Source organism: Trachurus japonicus, chromosome 14 (assembly GCF_045865225.1).
Source record: "Trachurus japonicus isolate A0001 chromosome 14, Traja_1.0".
Classification (NCBI taxonomy): Eukaryota; Metazoa; Chordata; class Actinopteri; order Carangiformes; family Carangidae; genus Trachurus; species Trachurus japonicus.
Window position 1 is genome coordinate 4,068,106 of NC_140920.1, and position 23,914 is coordinate 4,092,019.

General features: G+C 39.9%; 1 protein-coding gene across 1 annotated transcript; it reads left to right on the forward strand.

Moving 5' to 3' along the window:
• On the forward strand, positions 1 to 23,428 carry sim2 (SIM bHLH transcription factor 2). Its single transcript, XM_085798918.1, has 11 exons — positions 1 to 175; positions 6,352 to 6,434; positions 9,310 to 9,399; positions 10,453 to 10,561; positions 14,733 to 14,818; positions 16,507 to 16,706; positions 17,527 to 17,633; positions 18,547 to 18,694; positions 18,794 to 18,947; positions 20,376 to 20,697; positions 22,710 to 23,428. The coding sequence occupies exons 1-11, from the start codon at positions 1 to 3 to the stop codon at positions 23,426 to 23,428; spliced, it is 2,193 nt and encodes a 730-aa protein (XP_085655044.1).
• Positions 23,429 to 23,914: the final 486 nt, after the last annotated feature.

Here is a 23,914-nt window from a genome sequence, read left to right on the forward strand (position 1 = left end):
ATGAAGGAAAAATGCAAAAACGCGGCGAAGACGCGCAGGGAGAAGGAGAACGGGGAGTTTTACGAGCTGGCCAAGCTGCTGCCTCTGCCCGCGGCCATCACCTCCCAGCTGGACAAGGCCTCCATCATCCGGCTGACCAGCAGCTACCTCAAGATGAGGGCAGTCTTCCCCGACGGTAGGAGACCAGACACAGGCCGAGAGGATATGAACACACAATACAGTAAAGTGCAGATTTCGAAGTCTGTTCAAAAGCAAGAGGAGAGAAAAAAAGAAACAATTAACATAGCATTAGGTATTTTTTGGCTTAACCAATAGGCGACAATGCACTCAAGCAATTACAGAAAATCTATGGCAATTTTCTTTTCTTCCCTACTAAAGTTTTGCCCACAAAATCACAGACCGTCGCCATATTTTATTTCCTGAATCAGATAGAGACAGTAAAGGCGAATTATTATTAGAAAAGAAAGAAAAGTTGTAAAGGCAACAGGCTGTGTTTGAATTTTCTGTTAAGTGGACTTCTGATCTGGAAAAATCTGATCGTTTTTCATTATTATAGGCCCTAGAAAATACACTACACTACACACACACACACACACACACACACACACTGAAAAATTAAAAGAGAAATGAATTCATTACATTCAAATAAAACAATATTGGAGAGAAACAAAAGAGCCGTTAATGAGCAGCAGCCTAATACATTATTCTCATTATGCTCCATCCTGTTAAAATGAGCTGCTATAAATTATTCACCAAAACAAAATTGGATCTTTTAAAAACCAGGCAGTTCTTAATATCTTAAAGTAGAAAAAATAGTTTATCAATCTATGAAAAAGTAAGTTCTAACAATTTTGGTGCGTTGTTTTTACAAAAAAAGAAATGTCAGGAGGTCCTGCTCATTTTTTTTTTTTTTTACCTCTCCAGACTGATTTGATAAATCGCTCTCATATTTAAAAAGTTAGAAAAAATATCGCCACACACACAAACGCCTTTTCCGCACAATTTAAAATATCTACAGCGAAATATAGATTCATGATTTAAGAGCCAAGAGCCAGAGCAAGACCAATATAAAAACAATAATATAATTATTAATAATTATGAAGAAGCTTATATTTCTCAGTCTTTTTTTATTATTATTATTTTTATTCTTCCTGGTGTAAAAGTGAAGGCTGCTCTCAGGTCTCGCGCGCCTTCACTCATCCGTAATTAGCGGCTGTTAGAGTCATTTTGGTAAATTAGGGCTGTAGTAGGTGTCCTGGTCCTGGTCCTGGTCCTGGAAGTTTGGAACTTGTTTTCTCAGTCTGATTAAAAATCTGGTGTCTACTTGAGGAGCCTCACTCATTCATCAAGGTGAATTATTTCATTAGGCTGCACGCGGCTGCAGCGGGGCAGGTTAGAGGGCAGAAAAACACAGTCCTTCCTCTCTGTCATCACTCATACAGTCAGACTCAACACACGGCCTTTCATGCTGGGCCCACCACCACGTCGGTCTGGTCCTGCATGGTCCTGCATGGTCCTGGTCCGCCGTGCACCTTAACAAGTTGCTGCGTCTTTTGTCCGTGAACGCACCATCAGCTGCAGGTCTGCGTCTGGCTGCGTCGTGGGTCCGTTTCGTGGTGGATTTACGCGCGTTAATTCAGTCCTGTCACAGGCCGTCTATGAAGGAGTGAGTGCAGCCGTGTAGATGATAACGTATTTTCATTTTTTCCATTCATTTAGATCTCCATTAGCTTCACAGATTAACTATCCATTGCAGTAGATAATTACACACTGCAAAAACTCAAAATCTTTCCAAGAATATTTGTCTTATTTCTTGTCAAAATGTCTCATTTCTAGTCAAAACTAATCTCTTTCCACTTAAAATAAGACTCATCACCTAAAAATTAACTTGTTTTTAGATAATTTTCACTTGTTTCAAACTAATTTTCACTTGAAATAAGAAGAAAACGTTTTTTGTGCTTGTAATAAGAGAGAAAAACTAGCTCCACTATCAGATTTTTCTACTTATTTCAAGTGAAAATCTGCTTGAAAGAAGTAAAAACTGTCTAAAAACAAGCTACTTTTTAATGTCATGAGTCTTATTTTAAGTAGAATGAGATTTGTTTTGACTAGAAATGACATTTTGACTAGAAATAAGACAAATATTCTTGGTAAGATTTTGAGTTTTTGCAGTGCAGAAACACATCACACCATAAACACAATAACAACATCCATAACCACAACTCAACGATCTACAAGACAAAACAAGACAAAGCAACAAAACAAAAACAATACAAACAACATATACATATTACTGGACCTTATTCATTTCCACAGTGTAGCTATTACCATAGTTGTGAAATAATCAGATGTTCAAAAACATACACGTTCCTCATACAGTAATTACATTAACTTAGAGAAACAGTACCCAATAGCTACACAAGCAGACTTAAGATATTTCAAGTAAATCAGACAAACACTAATTGATTGCACCAAATAGCTTCAGAGAGCTGTTTGACTAATAAATGTTCTTTCAATAGATCTTTAAATCTGTATTTGTTATGTTCTTGGATAATATGTCCTGGCAGAGCATCCCATATCACCATGGACCTATACATTATTAACGTACTTTTCATCTTGCTTGTTTTCACTTTGGGTAAGGTGAATTTACCCTCCGTAGCATGTCTTGTTTTGTAACAGTGTTCATCCGAACTGAAAGACATACTTTTGTATTTACAGCTGATTAATTAAGATGGATGGAGTGGAGTGGAGTAGAGGTGATCACCACATTTCCCATCCTCATAGGCTACTATCCTACTAATGTAACTGCATCAACACCATGAGGTGGAGCATGAATGACCTGAAGGCCTCATACTGCAAAACCCCCCAAATCTTTCCAAGAATATTTGTCTTATTTCTTGTCAAAATGTCTGATTTCTACTCAAAACTAACCTCTTCCCACTTAAAATAAGACCCATCACCTAAAATTTACTTGTTTTTAGATCATTTTCACTTGTTTCAAACTAATTTTCACTTGAAATAAGTAGAAAAATCTGCCAGTGAAAGCAAGTTTTTTGTGCTTATAAGGAAGAAAAACTTGCTCCATCAGATTTTTCTACTTATTTCAAATCAAATCAAATCAGCTTTATTTATATGGCACTTTTCATACATTGCAGTAACACAAAGTGCATCACATAAAAACAAAACAAAACAAAAGAACACCACACCACGAAAACCCCAAACCTCCCACCCCCACAAATATACACACAGATACACAATTACATACACACACTCACGCACATACATAGACATGCGCACAGACATACATACCCACACACACAAACATACACACACCCACACACATACACTAGCTGTCGCTGAGGAGACATCTGAGGAGATTTCAAGTGAAAATATGTGTGAAAGAAGTAAAAAGTGTCTAAAACAAGCAACTTTTTAATGTGATGAGTCTTATTTTAAGTATAATGAGGTTTGTTTTGACTAGAAATAAGACAAATATTCTTGGTAAGTGTTTGAGTTTTTGCAGTACACTCTGCAGCCCGCGGGCCGGCCAGTGTGTGTGTGTTGTCTTCAGGCCGAGGCCCGGAGCAGAGCAGCCAGGAGCCTCTCTCCAACCCTCCATCCCTCAGAGTCACAACACAACTTCTTCATTTTAATATGCATGTTAACACACACACACAGACACAAAGACACACAGATACACACACAGAGAGACAGAGAGAGAAAGAGAACAAAAAGTAAAACCAAAACCAAAGCAAAACCAGTCCTATTACAACAGTACCTATCCTACATTAATCTATGGACTACAGTAGAATACTTTAAATGTGACTTTATGTTATTTTATTATTATTAGAGTAGGCTAGTATTATCATAATGACCTAGTTTGTGTATTGCTCTCATTTCTACTTTGTGTTAATTTCACTTCAACAGGTTTGAAAAATGAAAGTGAATGTTCGATGGTTGTCCATGTTATTGCCACTTCATTCATCCATTCATTTGGACATCTGCATGTGTGTTCATTTTCTTATTTTTTTGCCCGTTCAGTTTTGATACTGTGTGGAAAAACAGAATATATTATATAATCTGACCAATTATAACAAAACAATCTGACAATTATCCACTTTTGAGTCTTATTATCAGTTAGTGTGTAGTAGTAATAGTAATAGGTTTGTGAGAGCGACACAAACACACACACGCAGCCGTTCAGCTCTGACAAGTTGAGTGTATAGCACCTTGCACTCCCAGAATCCCTAAAAAATAATGACTTTTTAATGGCGGCACTCTGAGCTGGTGCATGTGAGTGGCTGTTTAAGTGGCGCGGCGGCAGATGCAGCGGCTCTGAATGTCAGAGTGGATTATAGAGGAACATTTAGATTAAGAGTGTCAGGCACCAACGTTTCCTCCTCCTGTCCTCCCTGATCGATGTCAGATCCTCTGTCCCCACCAATGTCTTACTTGTTTCTAGCTGTTCCCACACACACATTCACACATGCATGCACACACACACACCTTTATACAAATATTTATCCCTGCAGAAAGCACAACATGGATTTGCAGCGATGGAAACGAGTCTCTGAGCTTGTTTCATGAAGCGTGGCTCAGTTCTGTGTCCCAAAGCAAACCACACTTTGTCAAACATGGTCAAATTCTTCTCTCCTGTGAGTGCGTCACACACACACACACACACACACACACACAGCAGACAGTTACACCGATGTGTCGACACAACTGACAAAGTGCTTCGTAATTGAATGATAAAATGGGCTTTAAATCGTAACTTAACATCACAAACTAAGGCCTTTAATGAGTGAAAATGATCCAGTAGATTGCAACATCTGCTCCAACATGTGGGATAAATGGCTCCGTTCTCCGAATTCGACACATGATGTGTGTCTGTGTCTGTGCTCATGCATGGGGAGATTTTTTTGGGGGGGGGTAATTAAAGGTGAAAATTAAGGGAGAATTTGTAGTAAATCACTCTTAACCTCACTACACAGACTGATTTTGTTAATATGGAAATGCAACCGCAGCAGAGTTTGACAAAGAAATACACAAACAGTCCAACAGCCAGAGATTAAACATCTATAATCTCCCACCCACCCAGCCACACACACACACACACACACACACACCTGGAAATAATCACAGTGTGAGGACTCACAAACATTGAGAAACATGTGTAAAGTGTAAAGTGTAAAATGAAGAAGGAATATTTTATAATCTGCAAGAAAATGAGCAACACAAACTCTTATTTCCTTGAAGCCTGTGTTCAGAGGTCTGTTATAAACAAAGCTTCATAGCAGATCGTCGTTAAGTAGCTCTGTAATAGTGGGAAAATGTTGTTGTCTGAACAAAGAAATGTTCCTCTGAGAAGCAGCTAGAGAGGGGCTTTCTCTCTCTCAGCGGTTTGGTTTCTACGGGGGCAGTAAGTAGACTACTACTACGTCGTACACACGGGCTCTAAAATACTTTGCAGAAACCGGATCGTGCGTCCAAACCACAGCATCAGAAGATCGATACATCAAACTCAGCTCCGTGACAGACAGACAGAAACTTCACCAGATGAAGAACTTGTTAAACACAGAACACAATAAAGTCCAGTCCTCGTCTGTGGTGCTGTAGTAGCTTCTGTCGCTGCTCGCTCCCTCTTCAGGCCTGTTGTTGTTGATGATTTACAGTGGATTTCTCTGCTTTCTTAAGGGTTGAGCAGCTTTGGCATGAGACAGGCTGCTGTTTGCTGGCTGATTTATACATATTATCATAATGAAATATAAGAAATAGATAGATGCTTATGGTATTAAAACTGCAATATCTAAAATTCTGAAATGTTCTCTAATGCTTTTAGTTCTGGTTGTGTTAATATCTGCACTAGATTAGATTAGATGAGTTTATTTGTCCTTTTCAAATTACATTCATTTACACACATTCCCACATTTCATACACCACAATTACATAGAGACATAAGAACATAAAACATAAGACCCTGCACCCCACATTTACATGTACATTCCCCCTGGTTATGTTCTGTTCATTGTCTTATTTAGTTCAGCTACTGCAGATGGGATGTAGCTTTTGTTGAATTCATTGCTGTTGTTTTCATTTTTGGTGGTAAAACCAGTTTCCTTTTTTGATTTGAACTGGTGCCACCAACTCCACATTATATTGATTAGTACAGAGTTTCATTTAATAGATGTGGAAGTCTGTAGTGTCTCCTCTTGCTCGATACTGACATGCACTTTTAGATTTTGTCTCACCTGCCTTAGTTACATGTATCTCTCTCAATTTTTCAATTTCAATTTCAATTTATTGGCATGACTGTGATATACAATATTCTCTCTCTCTCTCTCTCTGCAGGTCTGGGTGATGGATGGGGTCAGTCCACCAGGCTCAGTCCTCTGGACAGCATGGCCAAAGAGCTGGGCTCCCACCTCTTACAAGTGAGTACAAGTGTATTTTATTTTGTATGTGTGTGCGTGTGTACGTGTGTATATAGGCCTACTGTGCGCACAGTTTGGTTCATCGCATGTCTATACCGGCAAATACACATTCCCTTTTGTATAACGCACCTGTAGATTTCAATGCGCAGCAGCAGCAGTAGAAGCAGTAGAAGCAGTAGAAGCAGCAGCAGCAGTAGTAGAAGCAGTAGAAGCAGCAGCAGCAGTGAACCAGATCGCAGCTCATTTAACGCGCGTAGCCTCGTCGTCGTATTTTAACATCGTCGGTGTGAATCCGTGTGTAGCACCGCGGGTGGTCCTCTGTCCTGTCTTGGTCATTGTATGTAATTAAAAAGTCACAAAATCACAAGATGTTTTGCTCATATTAAACTCGTTTCTGATTGGACCTAGAATATGTAGCCTATGATATGTCATTCCTCCTCCGCATGGAAAATACGAGGAGATCATCATCATTCATCTCTATTTGATCTGTTGTAGCTCTGCAGGTCAACAAGTTTCCTCGGAGGAGTAAACTCTAAATCTAAACCTAGAAACTGTTAGTGCGTCACGACAGAGACAGGAGATGAAAACTACTAATTTGATTGGACATGATGGTCATAACCTCTAAAGTCCGCTCCTATAATTTGGGATGACTACGTCTTTCTGAACTGCGCCAGACTCTCTGCTCCTCCTGACTCACTGACTCACTGACTCACTGCTGCTGCTGCTGCTGCTGCTGCTGCTGCTCCATCCACTGCTGCTTGAACTCAACCTGCTGCCTGTAACATACATACACACAGATAGCCTACTGATATCACTTTCATAAGTTTAAATATTCATATTTAATGAAAAGCACTGCTCCTCAGTGGTGGACAGTAATGGAGTAAATTTACTTGAGTAGCTACTGTATATCCAGAGGATTTGTACTTTACTTGAGTATTAGATTTCTTTGGTTCTTATTAATCTTACTTGAATACATTTCCAAGACAAATTACTCGAGTTAATTTCTAGGAAGGCTGAAAAGTACTCGTTACTTTCAGGTCTGCTCTTTTTTGTCTCTTTTTTCCCCCTAAAATCCTATTGGACACAAGCTGTGTTTGTCAAAGAAGGAAACCCTAACCCCTAAAAGCAGCACATCAGTGCAGCTGCTTTCAAAGAGTTAATTCTGAGAAACAAGAGTTAAAAGGACCTTCAATTCATTTAGAAACAATTATAGTCATTCATTGATGTGAAAAATAAGAAATTTACTCTTACTCTTATTTTTACTTAAAGTAAATTTAAAAGCAAGTGCTTTTTTATTCTTACTCGAGTAACATGTGGACTGAGCTACTTTTACTTGTAACGGAGTAAATTTTGACCAGTAGTATTTGTATTCTTACTCAAGTACTGGGGTGGAGTACTCTGTCCATCTCTGCTGCTCCTTTACCCATCACCATCTCAAATACAGCTTCCACCACATCAATGTGTTTATACAGGTATTATACCAGTAATACTATATAAATGCATTTCATATCTCCATTGTCCTTTTCTATCTCCTGCTGGTTTGCTGTGATTCATTTGAATTAAAAACATTGTTAGGACTTTTTACTTATGACTTTATAGTTACTTTTATATGGACATTTATAGATGGACATTTATAGATGCAAATGTATGAAAAGTGCCATATAAATAAAGTTGATTTGATTTGATTTGACTGTAAAATGACAGATAGATATGAATTGATCACTAATACCAGGCCATTGCCCTAATAAGAATGTATTCTGCTTGCCTGGTTAAATAAAGGTTTACTACTAATACTTGTAGGAAGCAGTACATTTCTTAACAGTTGTAAAACATGCACTGTAAAATTAGTTTTAAAAAAATAGTTTACTTGAACTGATGCAACATGCTTGTGGCCTGTACAGTGCTGTCAGTGTCACACACAAGACGCCTGGTTCTTGAGAGGATATGAATGTGCAGCTCGGCTCAGTCTGTGTCTGGTTCATCCAGCGTATGAATGGTGACTGCAGGCAAATACTGGGCCTCACTTTTTTAATTATTTGTTGATATTGAATAATATTAAAGTGTAATTATTATCATGCTTACTTAGCTGCATGTGTTTAATGTTCAGTGGCAGTATTTGTTAGTTTAATAATATAATTGAATAAACCTGGTCAAAACTTCATGCAATCAGCTTAGCTATTTTTCTTTTGAGGTGTGTATACAAATCAGTGCATAGAAATTACAGGTTCATGTTAAATAGAAAACATTTTGATAACTATTTAATTCACTGAGCATCAGAGGATCAAAGTTTTTTAGAAAATAAAGTTAAAAGACTTTGGAGCTGCCCAAAGTTACGGCCATTTTGGGAAAATATCCAGAGAGTTATGCAGCATATTCCTCCTTGGACAGCAGATTAAACTCTATTTGAAAAAAAAAAATTAAGTAGTACTATGCTGAAACAACTTTCCTAAATCCATACATATTGTATTGATGTAAGGATGTCAAGTGCCTGCTGTTGTGTTTTTTATTTTGTACCGTGCTGTTATTAGTTCTTGTTATTTTTTGTCATAAAAACTAATAAAAATGTAAGTATGAATAAATAAATAAATGAAGACACCTACAGTATGCATCATACTGTGTGTTTTTCTTTATAAAAATGTTAAAATATAAAATAAGATTAATACATTTTAATAGAATTGAAATTACATTCAACTTAGCAAATGCTAATTTGGTGCAGCTGCACAAAAACTAAATTGCAGGAGGCAGAGCTGGAACCTCTTACAATATGAATAATAATAATATAATCTATTCTTATATTACATGGGCAAATGTTTATAGGCACATAATACTGTGAATGAAAATCAATGACTCATATCTTCTTTGTTTCTTCCCTCAGACTCTGGACGGCTTCGTGTTTGTCGTTGCCTCTGATGGGAAAATCATGTACATCTCAGAAACAGCGTCGGTCCACCTCGGTCTGTCCCAGGTAAAAAAAACCTCTGTCCTCTTCAACAAGCTGCAGCACAATACAGCAGATTTACCCTTATTTCAAACATTTTAGATGATCCACTGGTGATTAGGAAAAAGTGATGTGGCTCCAGTTTGACCATAAGAAGAAAAGTAGCTCATAATGAGAGCATTTACACAAATGAAATGCTGCCATGAGGAAGCTGCTAAACAGGATTTCATTGTTCATTTTCATTGTTTGCATCTATAAATATCCATGTAAAGTAACTATAAAACTAGAAATTATAGTTCTGTACAAATATGTAAGTTTATGTACACTATTGCCAAGTTGGAATAATTTTGTTTTCAGATACATTCCTCTTTTTATTCCTATTTATACATGTTAGTAAGCAGCTTTGACCAGGTGCAATGATTATATACCGAGTCCCAGTTACCAGTTTTATCTATCAAGAATAAATCACATTGTCACAATCATTTCATGAGAAGAGGTAAAAAAAACATTTCATTCCAACTTTATGGGCAACAGTGCATGTTCTTATATTATATGTCACATAAACATAAGCCTGTCAATGGGTTTAAAGTCCAATGTCCTGGAATGGGAAGAGATACAGCTTTAAAATGAATTTTAATCACACAGAATATGTGCATTGTTGCATTGTTGCACAGATATTTATAATAATTAACATCTATGTTCACATACCTCAACATGTCAAACCATATAATAAATAAATAAATGAATGCCCAGATACAAATTCTACTAGGGGGACTTACTGTAGATGTTTCTATATCCTGACTGCAGTCCCATTATACAGCAATATTACTGTATAGAGACACATGTAGATCTATACGTCACACATTAACTGTTATAACAGGCTACAGTACAATAATTAATATGCACGCACATTACAAATTACACCTTGTGTGGGTTGGTCTTTCAATTTTTGGGTGGATCATGGATAAGTTTGTTTAGTTCTGTTTTGCAGCGTTGTTGATGAGCTGTGATGCTGTTTATCGCTGTTCGTCTCAGCACATTGAAGAGTTTGTGTTGGTAACGTAACGTTGTGTGCTGCAGGTGGAGCTAACAGGAAACAGTATATTTGAGTACATCCACCCATCGGACCACGATGAGATGACAGCAGTGCTGGGCGTCTGCCAGCCGCCACACCATCACTTCTCTCCAGGTAATTACAGGATAATCTCCCTCTCTCCTGGAAAATGTCATATTTTATTCTTTATTTATCTCAGTAGCAAAGAAAACATTGTTTGAAACAGGCAAGAGACAAGTTTTAACCCTCCTGTTGTCCTTCTGGGTCAAATTGAACCTATGTTCCCTTCCTCCATCCTACCTTCTTTCCTTCCTTCCTTCCTTCCTTCCCATCACCCATCCTTCTGCTTCCTTCCTTGACCTTATCTATTCCTTCCCTCCATTTTTCTTTCCTTCCTTTCGTCCTTCCTTCCTTTGTTCCCTTCGTCCTTACTTCTTCTTCCTTCCTCTTTTGATCTAATTGGCCCAATCTGTTGCCTCCCCCCATCTTTCTTTCCTTCCCTTTCCCTTCCTTCCTTCCTTCCTTCCTTCCTTCCTTCCTTCCTTCCTTCCTTCCTTCCTTCCTTCCTTCCTTCCTTCCTTCCTTCCTTCCTTCCTTCGTGCTTCCTTCCTTCCTTCCTTCCTTCCTTTCTTCTTTCCCTTCGTCCTTCCTGCCTGCCTTCCTTCCTTCTTTCCTTGCTTCCTTTTTCCCTTCATCCTTCCTTCCTTCCCTCCCTTTTCCCTTCATCCTTCCTTCCTTCCTTCCTTCCTTTCTTCTTTCCCTTCGTCCTTCCTTCCTTCCTTCCTTTTTCCCTTCATCCTTCCTTCCTTCCCTCCCTTTTCCCTTCATCCTTCCTTCCTTCGTGCTTCCTTCCTTCCATCCTTTCTTCTTTCCCTTGGTCCTTCCTTCCTGCCTGCCTTCCTTCCTTCTTTCCTTCCTTCCTTTTTCCCTTCATCCTTCCTTCCTTCCCTCCCTTTTCCCTTCATCCTTCCTTCCTTCCTTCCTTCCTTCCTTCCTTCCTTTGTGCTTCCTTCCTTTCTTATTTCCCTTTGTCCTTCCTGCCTGCCTTCCTTTTTCCCTTCATCCTTCCTTCCTTCTCTCCCTTTCTTCCTTCCTTCGTGCTTCCTTCCTTTCTTCTTTCCCTTCGTCCTTCCTGCCTGCCTTCCTTCCTTCCTTCCTTTTTTCCCTTCATCCTTCCTTCCCTCCCTTTCCCTTCATCCTTCCTTCCTTCCTTCCTTCCTTCCTTCCTGAGTCCCTATGTGCCGTGTCGTCTTAACAAATTCACTATGATGGTATATTTCCACAGCTGTTATTCCATCAGTCACGTCGTGCACATGACTCAGCTTCTCTCTGGGATGTTGTGAAAAAGGAAATACCTTTAGCCTCAGTTAGAATCTTTTTTTTTTTTTTTTTTAACCAAAGAGTATTTCTGTTTTCCTGTTTTAAAAGTATTTCCGTTTTCACCAGTGACTAACCCTATGTGGAGTTCTTACCATGTGGGCTTACAGTCTTAACCGCACTGGCCTTGGGTTTGAATCTGAAGTGTGGCCCTTTGCTGCATTTCATTTCATCCTCCCTCTCTCTTTCCCCAGATTTCCGGTCTCTCTCTCTCTTACTTTGCCTATCATAATAAAGGCCTCAAAATGCATTTAAAAAAAGAATTTCCATTTTCATTGACACAACTTTTTTTGTTGCCCACTCATGTGGAAATATTCATTATACTGGAATGCATTGGAATTAATTAGAGTACAGATGATTCCCAGCGAGTCTGAATGAAATGAATCATAATCTCATACGTAGTAATGTCTGTTCTGTCTGTGTCGACCGTCTGCACTCACTTCTATTCACACTGGGAGTCTTTTACTGTGATAAATGTGTTGTAATGGTGTCATCAGGGTTAGGCAAAGTGGCTGTTTGCAAAATGAGACTGATGATGTGTTTTCGGTGTTTGGCCTGCAGCGATTCAGCTTGTAACTTGTTGGGAAGTCCTTTAAAAAATTATCTTTGTGCTACTTATTATGACCACAAGAGGCTGAAGTGTGCTACAAACATACTCCATGTGTTTTTATTTTGCCTCCAGGTGATTTAATTTATATTTCTCCATGCCATCTAAACACGAGGTACATATATATACTAGTTTAAAGGGATAGTTCATCCAAAATTGAATTCATTATCTCATTATCTACTCACCCTCATGTCGACTAAAAGGGCTGGGAGAAGTTTCAGAGTCCTCCGTGGCTTCTCTGAGTTACAGGGGGTCTTGGCGTAGCAGTGCATGTCCATATAACGGTTGCAAATGGATACCAACTGTCTTCGTAACAAAAAGACACACCAAAAAACATCCAAATACCTCCATGCTGCTTGTATAATGTCCATCTTGTATTGAAGCCCTGACATGAGAAATTGTCCCGAAAAAAATTAAATAAGTCTATATTTCGAGTTTGTTTGTAGCAACAATTTCGCATTTCGGGGCTTCAATACAAGACGGACATTACATACGAGCAGCATGGAGGTATTTGGATGTTTTTTGGTGTGTCTTTTTGTTACGAAGACAGTTGGTATCCATTCACAACCGTTATATGGACATGCACTGCTACGCCGAGACCCCCTGTAACTCAGAGAAGCCACAGAGGACTCTGAAACTTCTCCCAGCCCTTAGTCCACATGAGGGTGAGTAGATAATGAATTTCAAATTTCAATTTTGGGTGAACTATCCCTTTAAGGTTAGAGCAGGTTAGCAACTTGTGTTCTTTTTGCAAGAAATGTAGGCTATTTTCATTGACAAAGTCTCCTCTTGCCTCTTCCCTGCTGATTTCCAGAGATAGATTGTGAATCATCATGTGGAAAAGTAATGATTTTTTAGTCCTATTCAGACAGCGGAAGTGATTCATGGTGCACTTCAGATGAGTATTACAAAAACAAACACTTGAAACATACTGGAGAAAAAAAGAAAACAGTTTCCTTTCAGGATCTGTATCAGTGCAGACGGTTTGAAGTGGATCAGAGTGAGTGGTTGTTCAGAAAACTGACATATTGATTCTTCTATTATTTGATGGAGTGTGTGCAGTGCGGCCTTTAGTTTTATGACGGTGTTTGTACCTTGAAACGATCTTGGTCAGCTTTTGGCCCGGGACTGAAGAGCACGATCTGTTCTGATTGTCCAACCTCAGGAGAAACAAGACAAGACTCCTTGTCAAACAACCTTATCAATAGAGCTTAGATTCTGCATCAGTTTGAACAAAAGTGTCAGTCAATAAATAAATATATTAAACTTTAAATACGTTTAGTGAGTGAAACGTTTTACTTGGGCCCACAACTTTTGGATATTGGATATTATTTTGGTTCTGCAAGGAAGTTGCACTGTTTTTGATTCAAACCACTGTTGCCCTCTAACTACACTGCAAAAACTCAAAATCTTTCCAAGAATATTTGTCATATTTCTTGTCAAAATGTCTCATTTCTAATCTCTTTACACTTAAAATAAGACTCATCACCTAAAAATGTACTTGTTTTTAGATCATTTCACTTGTTTCAAACACATTTTCACTTGAAATAAGTAGAAAAATCTGCCAGTGAAAGCAGGTTTTTTGTGCTTGTAATAAGAAAGAAAAACTTGCCCCACTATCAGATTTTTCTACTTATATCAAGTAAAAATATGCTTGAAAGAAGTGAAATGATCTTAAAACAAGTACATTTTTAGGTGATGAGTCTTATTTTAAGTGTAAAGAGATTTGTTTTGACTAGAAATGACATTTTGACTAGAAATAAGACAAATATTCTTTGAGTTTTTGTAGTGTAAATAATAATCTTCTGTGATTTAAGGGATGATGTGGAGGGAAAGGACCTGAATGTTATATTATCAGTGTGATATGGAAAAGCCTTTATTTTCAGAGCCACAATAGGCAACAATTATATGTAGAACGCTTCCAAATATTCCTGAAAAGTGAAGAACTGAGCATCATTTTTGAACGTGGGTGGGGATTTTTGACTACTTTCCTTTTCCTTAGTGTTTTTTTTCCTTAGTGTTTGTGTTTTTTTGTGTTTTTGTCCTGCTTTTTCTTTGTTTTGTATATATATATCATGATTACACAGCTATGAATTGTTCCTTTCTCTGCAGGATGAGTAATTAACTGAGATTGTTTTATTTTATGTAAACCAAACTGGTCTCGACGTGTAAAGCATTTGCATGACGCACGTGTATGAGCAGATATGTATGCCTCTTTATTTATGATTTGATGTTTGTGGGAAAAAAAGGATATTGTATTTGAAAAACCCAGTATATAATACACTGTGAGTAACGGTGTTATAATGTTCGTTTGTGTTCTAGATTATGAAATCGAGCGCTCCTTCTTCTTGAGGATGAAGTGTGTTCTCGCTAAACGAAATGCAGGCCTGACATGTGGAGGATATAAGGTATAGTAGGCACATGCAGCTTCTGGGTTGAGTTTTAATATTGATAATGTGACCATAGATATGATAAAAAATCAAAAAAATGCAATATATGATACTATACTGTTCTCTTGAGGCAGCAGAAAGAGATTAACCAACAAAAACCTGGTCTGGAGACAGTGTTGTAGTATTTCAGTGTTATTTTAATGGCACATTATGAAGACAGTAAGACACACATACACTCAAACTGTCTGTGTGTGCTGAAAAAGTGTCTCAGCCTATTAAAATGCATGCTCAGTGGATTTCTCTTGGACATAAACGAGTCTCTTAAATTCCTCACAATACTTCCAGTTCATCCCCCGGCCTTAAAACATTTCTTTTTCTAATTGTCTTAACTGCCTGTGCATAAAAAAAACAGGCCTGAAGTAATAAGCTCTAACAAGCTCTTGGCAAGTGTGACAAGTATGCAGATTAAAAAAAAATTACAGATGAGTTGTTCAAACCAAAACAAAACCAACAAAGGAACAACATCTGACACAGCTGCTGAAGATGAAAGTTGCATCATCGTCCAGTGAACCTGCAGCTGTTTCAGTGGCAGTGAGTTGTCGAGTTTTAATCCTGTTTGTTGTTGTACAAAACACAAACTCCACACTGCATCTGGTTAGAATTATTTGGTACTTATTACTCTTACTTGAATACATTTCCAAGACAAATACTTTTACTTTTACTTGAGTTAATTTATAGGAAGGCTGAAAAGTACTAGTTACTTTACTTTCAGGTCTGCTCTTTTTTTTTTTTTCTAAAATACTATTGGACACAAGCTGTGTTTGTCAAAGGAGGAAACCTAGAGAGTTAGTTGGACGGTGCAGGTTCATTTGGTTACAGTTTTCATGCAAGAGTTAAATGATTGTTAATAAACATCTGCATTACTTAATTAAAGAATTGTTATTTTTTATCAACGTTAACCTGTTATCTCCTATAAAAACAGCATTGAAATACAGCATTGAATTGTGGACAAAGTCATGTCATGAGATAGAAAATGCCTTGCCTGTAGTTAATTTAAAAGCATGTACTTTTGGATACTTAAGTAGGAAGCAAGTACTTTTTTACTCTTACTCTATAGTAAAATGTCGACTGAGCTACTTTTACTTGTAACGGAGTAAATTTTGACCAGTAGTATTTGTACTCTTACTCAAGTACTGGGGTCGAGTTTCAGTTGTTAAAACCTTGGCCAGGTGAGGGCCCACACTGCAAAAACTCAAAATCTTACCAAGAATATTTGTCTTATTTCTAGTCAAAATGTCATTTCTAGTCAAAAAAAATCTCATTATACGTAAAACAAGACTCATTACATTAAAAAGTAGCTTGTTTCTTGACACTTTTTACCTCTTTCAAGCACATTTTTCACTTGGAATAAGTAGAAAAATCTTTCTTCTTACAAGCACAAAAAACTTGCTTTCACTGGCAGATTTTTCTACTTATTTCAAGTGAAAATTAATTTGAAACAAGTGAAATGATCTAAAAACAAGTTCATTTTTAGGTGATGAGTCTTATTTTAAGTGAAAAGAGTTCAGTTTTGACTAGAAATGAGACATTTTGACAAGAAATAAGACAAATATTCTTAGAAAGATTTTGAGTTTTTGCAGTGCATTCACTTTGAATGCGGACATATTGTACTGTATATAGTGACTGAGTGTGCTGTTGTCTCCCAGGTCATCCACTGCAGCGGCTACCTGAAAGTGCGTCAGTACATGATCGACATGGCGCTGTACGAGTCCTGTTATCAGACTGTGGGTCTGGTGGCTGTGGGTCACTCCTTACCCCCGAGCGGCATCACCGAGATCAAACTCCACAGCAACATGTTCATGTTCCGGGCCAGTCTGGACTTTAAACTCATCTTCTTGGACACGAGGTAGGAGAGAGTCTGGAATATCAAATCATATAAAACATCAACAGAAAAAAAACAAAAAAAACATTTGCACTTAAAGGGATAGTTCACCCAAAATTGAAATTTCACTCATTATCTACTCACCCTCATGTGGACTAAGGGCTGGGAGAAGTTTCAGAGTCCTCTGTGGCTTCTCTGAGTTACAGGGGGTCTCGGCGTAGCAGTGCATGTCCATATAACGGTTGCAAATGGATACCAACTGTCTTTGTAACAAAAAGACACACCAAAAAACATCCAAATAAATACCTCCATGCTGCTCGTATGAAGCCCCAAAATGCGAAATTGCCCCGAAAAAAATTAAATAAGTCTATATTTTAAGCTTGTTTGTAGCAGAAGCTCCTCTTCCCGTTTCGTCAAATTTGGATGAACCGGGAAGAGAAGCTTCCGCTACAAACAAGCTTAAAATATAGACTTATTTAATTTTTTTCGGGGCAATTTCGCATTTTGGGGCTTCATACGAGCAGCATGGAGGTATTTATTTGGATGTTTTTTGGTGTGTCTTTTTGTTACAAAGACAGTTGGTATCCATTTGCAACCGTTATATGGACATGCACTGCTACGCCGAGGCCCCCTGTAACTCAGAGAAGCCACGGAGGACTCTGAAACTTCTCCCAGCCCTTAGTCCACATGAGGGTGAGTATTGATAATGAGTGCAATTTCAATTTTGGGTGAACTATCCCTTTAAAGGAAAATAGCATGCAATATATGCATAAAATGAAATAACATGCAGTTCAGCAGCCTGTTGGTTTTACCACATGTCCTCTCTCTCCCGTGGTGGAACCAGGGTGGCAGAGCTGACGGGCTACGAGCCTCAGGACCTGATAGAGAAGACTCTGTACCACCACGTCCACGCCTGTGATGTTTTCCATCTACGCTACGCTCACCATCTATGTGAGTCCTTGATACGTTTAGCCAGATCAGATTATCATGGGAGGATTTGTGCTGTAGCTATTTAAACATAATGAATGTTACATTGTGATCTATCAAGGTTACGGTCAGTTTAGAAATAAGATGAGATCAATTGACTTCATCCCTCAATGAGGAAAAGGTCGGAAAAAATTTGAGAATTTTGTATTCAAGGAAACAACACACACTGAGAATGGGACTTAAAGGGATAGTTCAACATTTTGGCAAATCGGCCCATTGCCATAATCCCTATAGTCAGAGCAGTAGGTTCGTTACCTTTAATTGTCGGTGCAAGATATTTTTAGAACGGCGGAGCAGAGCCGTGAGCTGCTCAGAGCTACGCTACGGAGGCTCATGGGATTTCTTGGTTTCCCTCATCAAACTCATCAAATACACAATCCAACAACTCCACAACGCTCTGGTGGACAAGTTGTGACCTGCACATTCACCACGCTATGAGATGATAACACAACGTTACCAGACAGAGTTGTTTTAGAGGGAAATTCATGCAAAACCTCTGATGTGCGTTCCATTTGGGGGCATTGAGAAATCTGAAATCATAGCGTGGTGAATGTGCAGGTCACAACTTGTCCACCAGAGCGTTGTGGAGTTGTTGGATTGTGTATTTGATGAGTTTGATGAGGGAAACCAAGAAATCCCATGAGCCTCCGTAGCGTAGCTCTGAGCAGCTCACGGCTCTGCTCCGCCGTTCTAAAAATAGCTTGCACCGACAATTAAAGGTAACGAACCTACTGCTAAGACTATAGGGATTATAGCAATGGGCCAATTTGCCAAAATGTTAAACTATCCCTTGAAATATGTAAATAAATATTAAATGAAATAGAAACAGTGGCTGATGGACCATTTTTCTCTCTCTCTCTCTCTGACCCTGATGTAGTACTGGTAAAGGGGCAGGTCACCACAAAATACTACCGCATGTTGTCCAAGCACGGCGGCTGGGTGTGGGTTCAGAGCTGCGCCACCATCGTCCACAACAGCCGCTCCTCCAGACCTCACTGCATCGTCAGTGTGAACTACGTCCTCACGTGAGTCAGTCTCCTCCTCTTCCTCCTGCACTTCCCCATTAAAAAAAAAACTCCATAAAGACCAAAACTGTGCTCACCTGTTTGTCTGTTTGCACACAGGGACATCGAGTGCAACGCGCTGCAGCTGTCTCAGGACCAGAGTCGAGCCACCAAGCCTGGGCTCAGCCTCGCTTCCTCCGAGGAACACCGCAAACAACTGAGAACCAAAGCCGTCAAGATGAAAACCAAACTTAGAGCAGCTCCTTATCCAGAGGTGAGACTCACACGTCCTGAACGCAGACTGAATGGAGGAGTTAGTGAAAACGGGCAAGAAATTAAAATTTCAGGGTAAATGGTGAATATTTTTATAACAGAAAATGTTGTGTGGCCTTATTTTCCAATCTAAGTGGCTCCATCTTTGTAGTACACATGATTTTAAAGGGGACATATTATGGGAATATCACTTTTTTTTTTAAGTCTCTTTAACATATATTTGGGCGTTTGTCTTGCCTTCTGGCCTCCAAAATGTGAGAATTGACAAAAAAATCTCAAATTTTCAGGCTCCCTAGGTTGAAATCCACGTGGTTTTACGAGCTGTTCCCTCAGATGTCTTCCAGTGATGTAACTAGGACTCCAATTTGCATAACCCCGCCCCTACCTGGGACTGGTAGAAGGGGCGGGGCAAGCGGTGGTTCATTTGCATTTAAAGGGACAGGCACTGAAACCAGCCGTTCTGAACAGAGCTGTTTAGAGAGGATGAAAAGAGCTGTGATGTTTGATCTTGGGGTATTTTGACCAAAGCATGTCACAGATATGTCTTTAAGACACCTGGGAACTATTTTAATCTGTGGAAAGGGGGCATAATATGACTCCCGAGTCCATGACAAGCAGATAGACACCATCCTTTCGACTGTGCGTGCAGTAACAAGGGAGATACAGGCAGAGCTGGCGCACCGCTAATTAGCTTAGCTCAAATGCTGGAAGTGTATAGGTAGTGTTAGCCTGCCTCCACCTAAAGTCATCAGAGAAACTCTTCAGCAACTCTAAACAGAAACCGGCGGGCCGATCTTCGTCTCAGAGCTGACAAAACTCTCCGGTAAGGCATCTTGAGCGGTCAAATGCCGCTAACGGGACGAGATCGGTCAAAATGGAGGGTTCAAGCAAAGACGGTTTATTTTGGTTCAAGCTAGCTACATCGAGGGTAGGTTAGCTTCCTATTTCAAAGTAAAAGCACAAATTCTATCATCATGGTTTTCTGTATGTAAAGGGCAACAGGTGTTTTATTTTGTGAAAGTAACCGGAAGTGCGTTGGTCACAACGGCTAGCTTGAGTAGCGTCGAATTTGTCCGAACAAAATTGTAAACAGCTGGTATTTAGACAAATTAACGACACACTGCTGATCTAAACGGCTACTTTCTCGCCTAAAAATGTTTGAAATGTCTATAAAGTGATATATTTACAGAGTTTAGAGCTAAAATGAAATCAGCTTCTGACTGCTGATTTCGGCTCGGGTAGGAGGCAGGCTAACACTACCCATACACTTCCAGCGTTTGAGCTAAGCTAATTAGCGATGCGCCAGCTTTGCCCGTATCTCCCTTGTTACTGAGGCAAGACACGAAAAAAAGAATGTTGGCATATCCCTTTAAGAGTGTCTGTCATATCAGTAAATAATCTCCACTGTTGTGTGTTTCATGGTCACCAGCAGGCCACTAGGCTCTTCCAGTCAGACCGTGTGAGCTGCTCCCCCCAGAGGACAGAGCTGTCCAAGGAGAGACCCCCGTACCCCATGACCCCGTGCAGGGAGAGGAGCTCCAGCTTGAGCCCCGAAGCAAACCAGATGTCCTGCAGTCCCACCTACACCCGGACCCACCACTACCCCAACAACAACCCCCGACATGTGGACGCCCAGAGCCAGCTGCCCAGCTTGGTGCCGTCGTCCTCTCAGCTGGCTCAGCAGATCATCGGCTCGCTGCACGGCCGAGGGCCGGTCGGCTGGAGCCCCCCAGCACCGAAGAAATACACAGGTAACTGTATGAAATACGCTTCACAGTGAAATCAGCTCCAGTAGGGGAGGGACCGAGGATGGTTGTAACATTTTTGACACATCTACATAGACACACGATAAACGTAATTTAAGTTTGATGAGTTTAAAGCAGAAGTAAGCGGAATATTTGTGTTAATATAAGTCTTAAATAGTTATATCTTCCGATAGCAATCACTTCCATAGAGTGTTTGGTCCGAAACACGGGTCTGTCAGTCACTCTGCTCTGCTGTAAGCCGAGGAGAAAACTTTCCTTGTATCCTACAACCTTTATCCAATGAGGAGAGAGAACGGCATAAAGGGGCGGTCCTCTCTGTGTGTGCAGCCAAGGGATGCGCGTGAATGTGGTGACGTAGGGACGAGGGCGGGGACTGCTAACTCCATCTGCTGACAGAAAGTTAGCCAAAACCACCGGATCGCTTACTTCTGCTTTAAGATTGTGTGTGGTTTTTTTTAATCATAATTTAAAAAAGAGTAACAATTAGTTAAAAAAAAAAATGTTATCAGTTATTTTTTTTTATCAATTAAGGCATCTCAGGCGACCCCTCGTGGGGTCCCGACCCCAAGGTTGAAAAACACTGATAATACAGTGTGAATCGGGTGATTCATAATTTTGCTATTCCCGATTGGAGAAATTGGAAGTGTTACAACCCCTATTTTCATAGTATTTTTTATTTACTTAATTAGAAGACTGTTAACAATACAAGTGAGTTGCTTTCTCTAGGTTCAGGTAATATTCTTCTGGTTGTAAGCAGACTATGCTGGTTTTTGAATCAGTTCAGATTAGATCACCGCATTGGGAATACCACAGACACACAACATAAGCTTCTAATCTGAATCCAAACAACTGCTCCCATCCGGCCGAAGATTCAGAGTTCCCAGGATGAGCCGGGAAATTTTTAAGAAATCCTTTATTCCACAGGCCATACAAGCTCTGAATATGTTATGATTATTTGACTGCACCTGGCAACCCCTTAGAGGGCTATTATTGTCTATGCCTGTTTTGCACAACATTCAGTTTGTTTCTTGTTTCTATGTCTTATAGTATGTGTATGCTGTGGAGTGCTTTGATTGTTTTATGCTCTGTCTTGGAGAGGCCGAAGACAAATTTACACAAGTCCAAAAAGTCAGGCCAATGCCAAATGCATGTATTTATTTTTATTCTATTATCAAACACACAATGGGCTTCAAAAGAGGTTGTTACCCTCAGAGATGATTACCCTCATGATGTATTGGACATATTTTGTACATATAGAAAAGGCCATGATTGGGGATATTGATGTTATATCACAGCTCAGAGACTCATCTTTAGAGCAGATTTGTTAAAGGGGTAGTTCAACAATTTGGCAAATTGGCCCATTGCCATAATCCCTATAGTTTTACAGTAGGAGTAGGTTCGTTACCTTTAATTGTCAGTGCAAGCTGTTTTTAGAACGGCAGACAGAAAGCTTACAAGACAGAGTTGTTTTAGAGGTAAATTCATGCAAAACCACTGATGCGCGTTCTCGTCGAGGGCAGTTTTTCATCAGGCAGTCTCTGCATTTACCTCGAAAACAACTCTGTCTCGTAAAGTTGCGTTATTATCTCATAGCGTGGTGAATGTGCAGGTCACAACTTCTCCACCAGAGCGTTTTGGAGTTGTTGGATTGAGTATTTTATCAGAGTTTGATGAGGGAAACCAAGAAATCCCATGAGCCTCCGTAGCGTAGCTCTGAGCAGCTCGCGGCTCTGCTCCGCCGTTCTAAAAATAGCTTGCACCGACAATTGAAGGTAACAAACCTATACTACTACTGTACTATAAAACTATAGGGATTATGGCAATGGACCAATTTGCCAAAATGTTGGACTATCCCTTTAATGCACAATGTCTGACATTCTGACTCGTTTTATTTGAAATATTTTTCTGAACACTGTATGCTCTTGATGCTGCCTAGGGAAGAGTTTGTATTCCACTTATTAATTGTAATCTAAGCTCCTGAATGTTTCCCTCATCAGGCCCCGGCGCTCTGGCAGCCGACCGCAGACTCCCCGATGACATCTACCACCACGACTTCTCCGGCAGCGCTGCGAACCAGTATTCTCCCAGCCGCCTGAAGGAAGAACCGTACAAACATTACACGCTCGTGCACGGCGAGGCGTCCGACGTCTCGTGCCCACGCGCTCGTCCTGTTCAGGCCGCAAAGGGTCTCCGAGGCGACCGATCCTTGACCTGCCCCTTGCTCAGCGGTCTGGTGCTGGGGAAAGGCGAGCAGGTCGGCTCTCTGCAGCGAGCAGATGTGCAGATGGTGATGGAGCAGAGGAGGCGGCGGTGCATGATGGAGGCGCCATACGGCCACAGAGCAGCAGCAGTGTATCCACAGCCGGCCGCCGCTAACCAGCAGCAATGTGAAGCTGCAGCCACGGAGCTGCAGCAGCCCAGATGTGCCGAGGACAGCAGGAGGATGTTGATAGGCATGGGACTTCCCCAGGCTCCGTATAGTATGTCTTTGAACTTTCATCAAGTCTTGGGCAAACACAGCTCGATGATTAAAGCTCCACCTTTTACCTCGCTGAGCCACAGAACGGACAGCAGCAGCCAGACATACCACCAGGGCAAAGACACGGCCTCGTACAGCTGCAACAGCCAGAGCCCCAGCTCCAGCTCGTCCCCCGAGAGCCACAGAGAGATCTCGCACTACGTCGGCACATCCGTCATCATCACCAACGAGAGGTGACCCAGGACAGGACAGAAGCTCTCCGTCTTTTGTCTCAGATGCATTCATTTTGCACACTGCAAAAACCCAAAATCTTTCCAAGAATTTGTTTTATTTCTTGTCAAAATGTCTCATTTCTAGTCAAAACTAATCTCTTTCCACTTAAAATAAGACTCATCACCTAAAAATGATTGTTTTTAGATAATTTTCATTTGTTTCAAATTAATTTTCACTTGAAATAAGTAGAAAAATCTGCCAGTGAAAGCAAGTTTTTTGAAAAAATCAAAACTATCAGATTTTTCTACTTATTTCAAGTGAAAATATGCTTGAAAGAAGTAAAAAGTGTCTAAAAACAAGCTACTTTTTAATGTGATGAGTCTTATTTTAAGTATAATGAGATTTGTTTTGACTAGAAATGACATTTTGACTAGAAATAAGACAAATATTCTTGGTAAGATTTTGAGTTTTTGCAGTGCACTCCTCCTGCAGGATTGATCGATGCAATAA

Coding starts and splice junctions, on each gene's coding strand:
- sim2 (XM_085798918.1), top strand. CDS start 1: ATGAAGGAAAAATGCAAAAACGCGGCGAAGACGCGCAGGGAGAAGGAG. Junction 9,400..10,452: donor TCCACCTCGGTCTGTCCCAG/GTAAAAAAAACC, acceptor TGTGTGCTGCAG/GTGGAGCTAACAGGAAACAG. Junction 10,562..14,732: donor ACACCATCACTTCTCTCCAG/GTAATTACAGGA, acceptor TTTGTGTTCTAG/ATTATGAAATCGAGCGCTCC.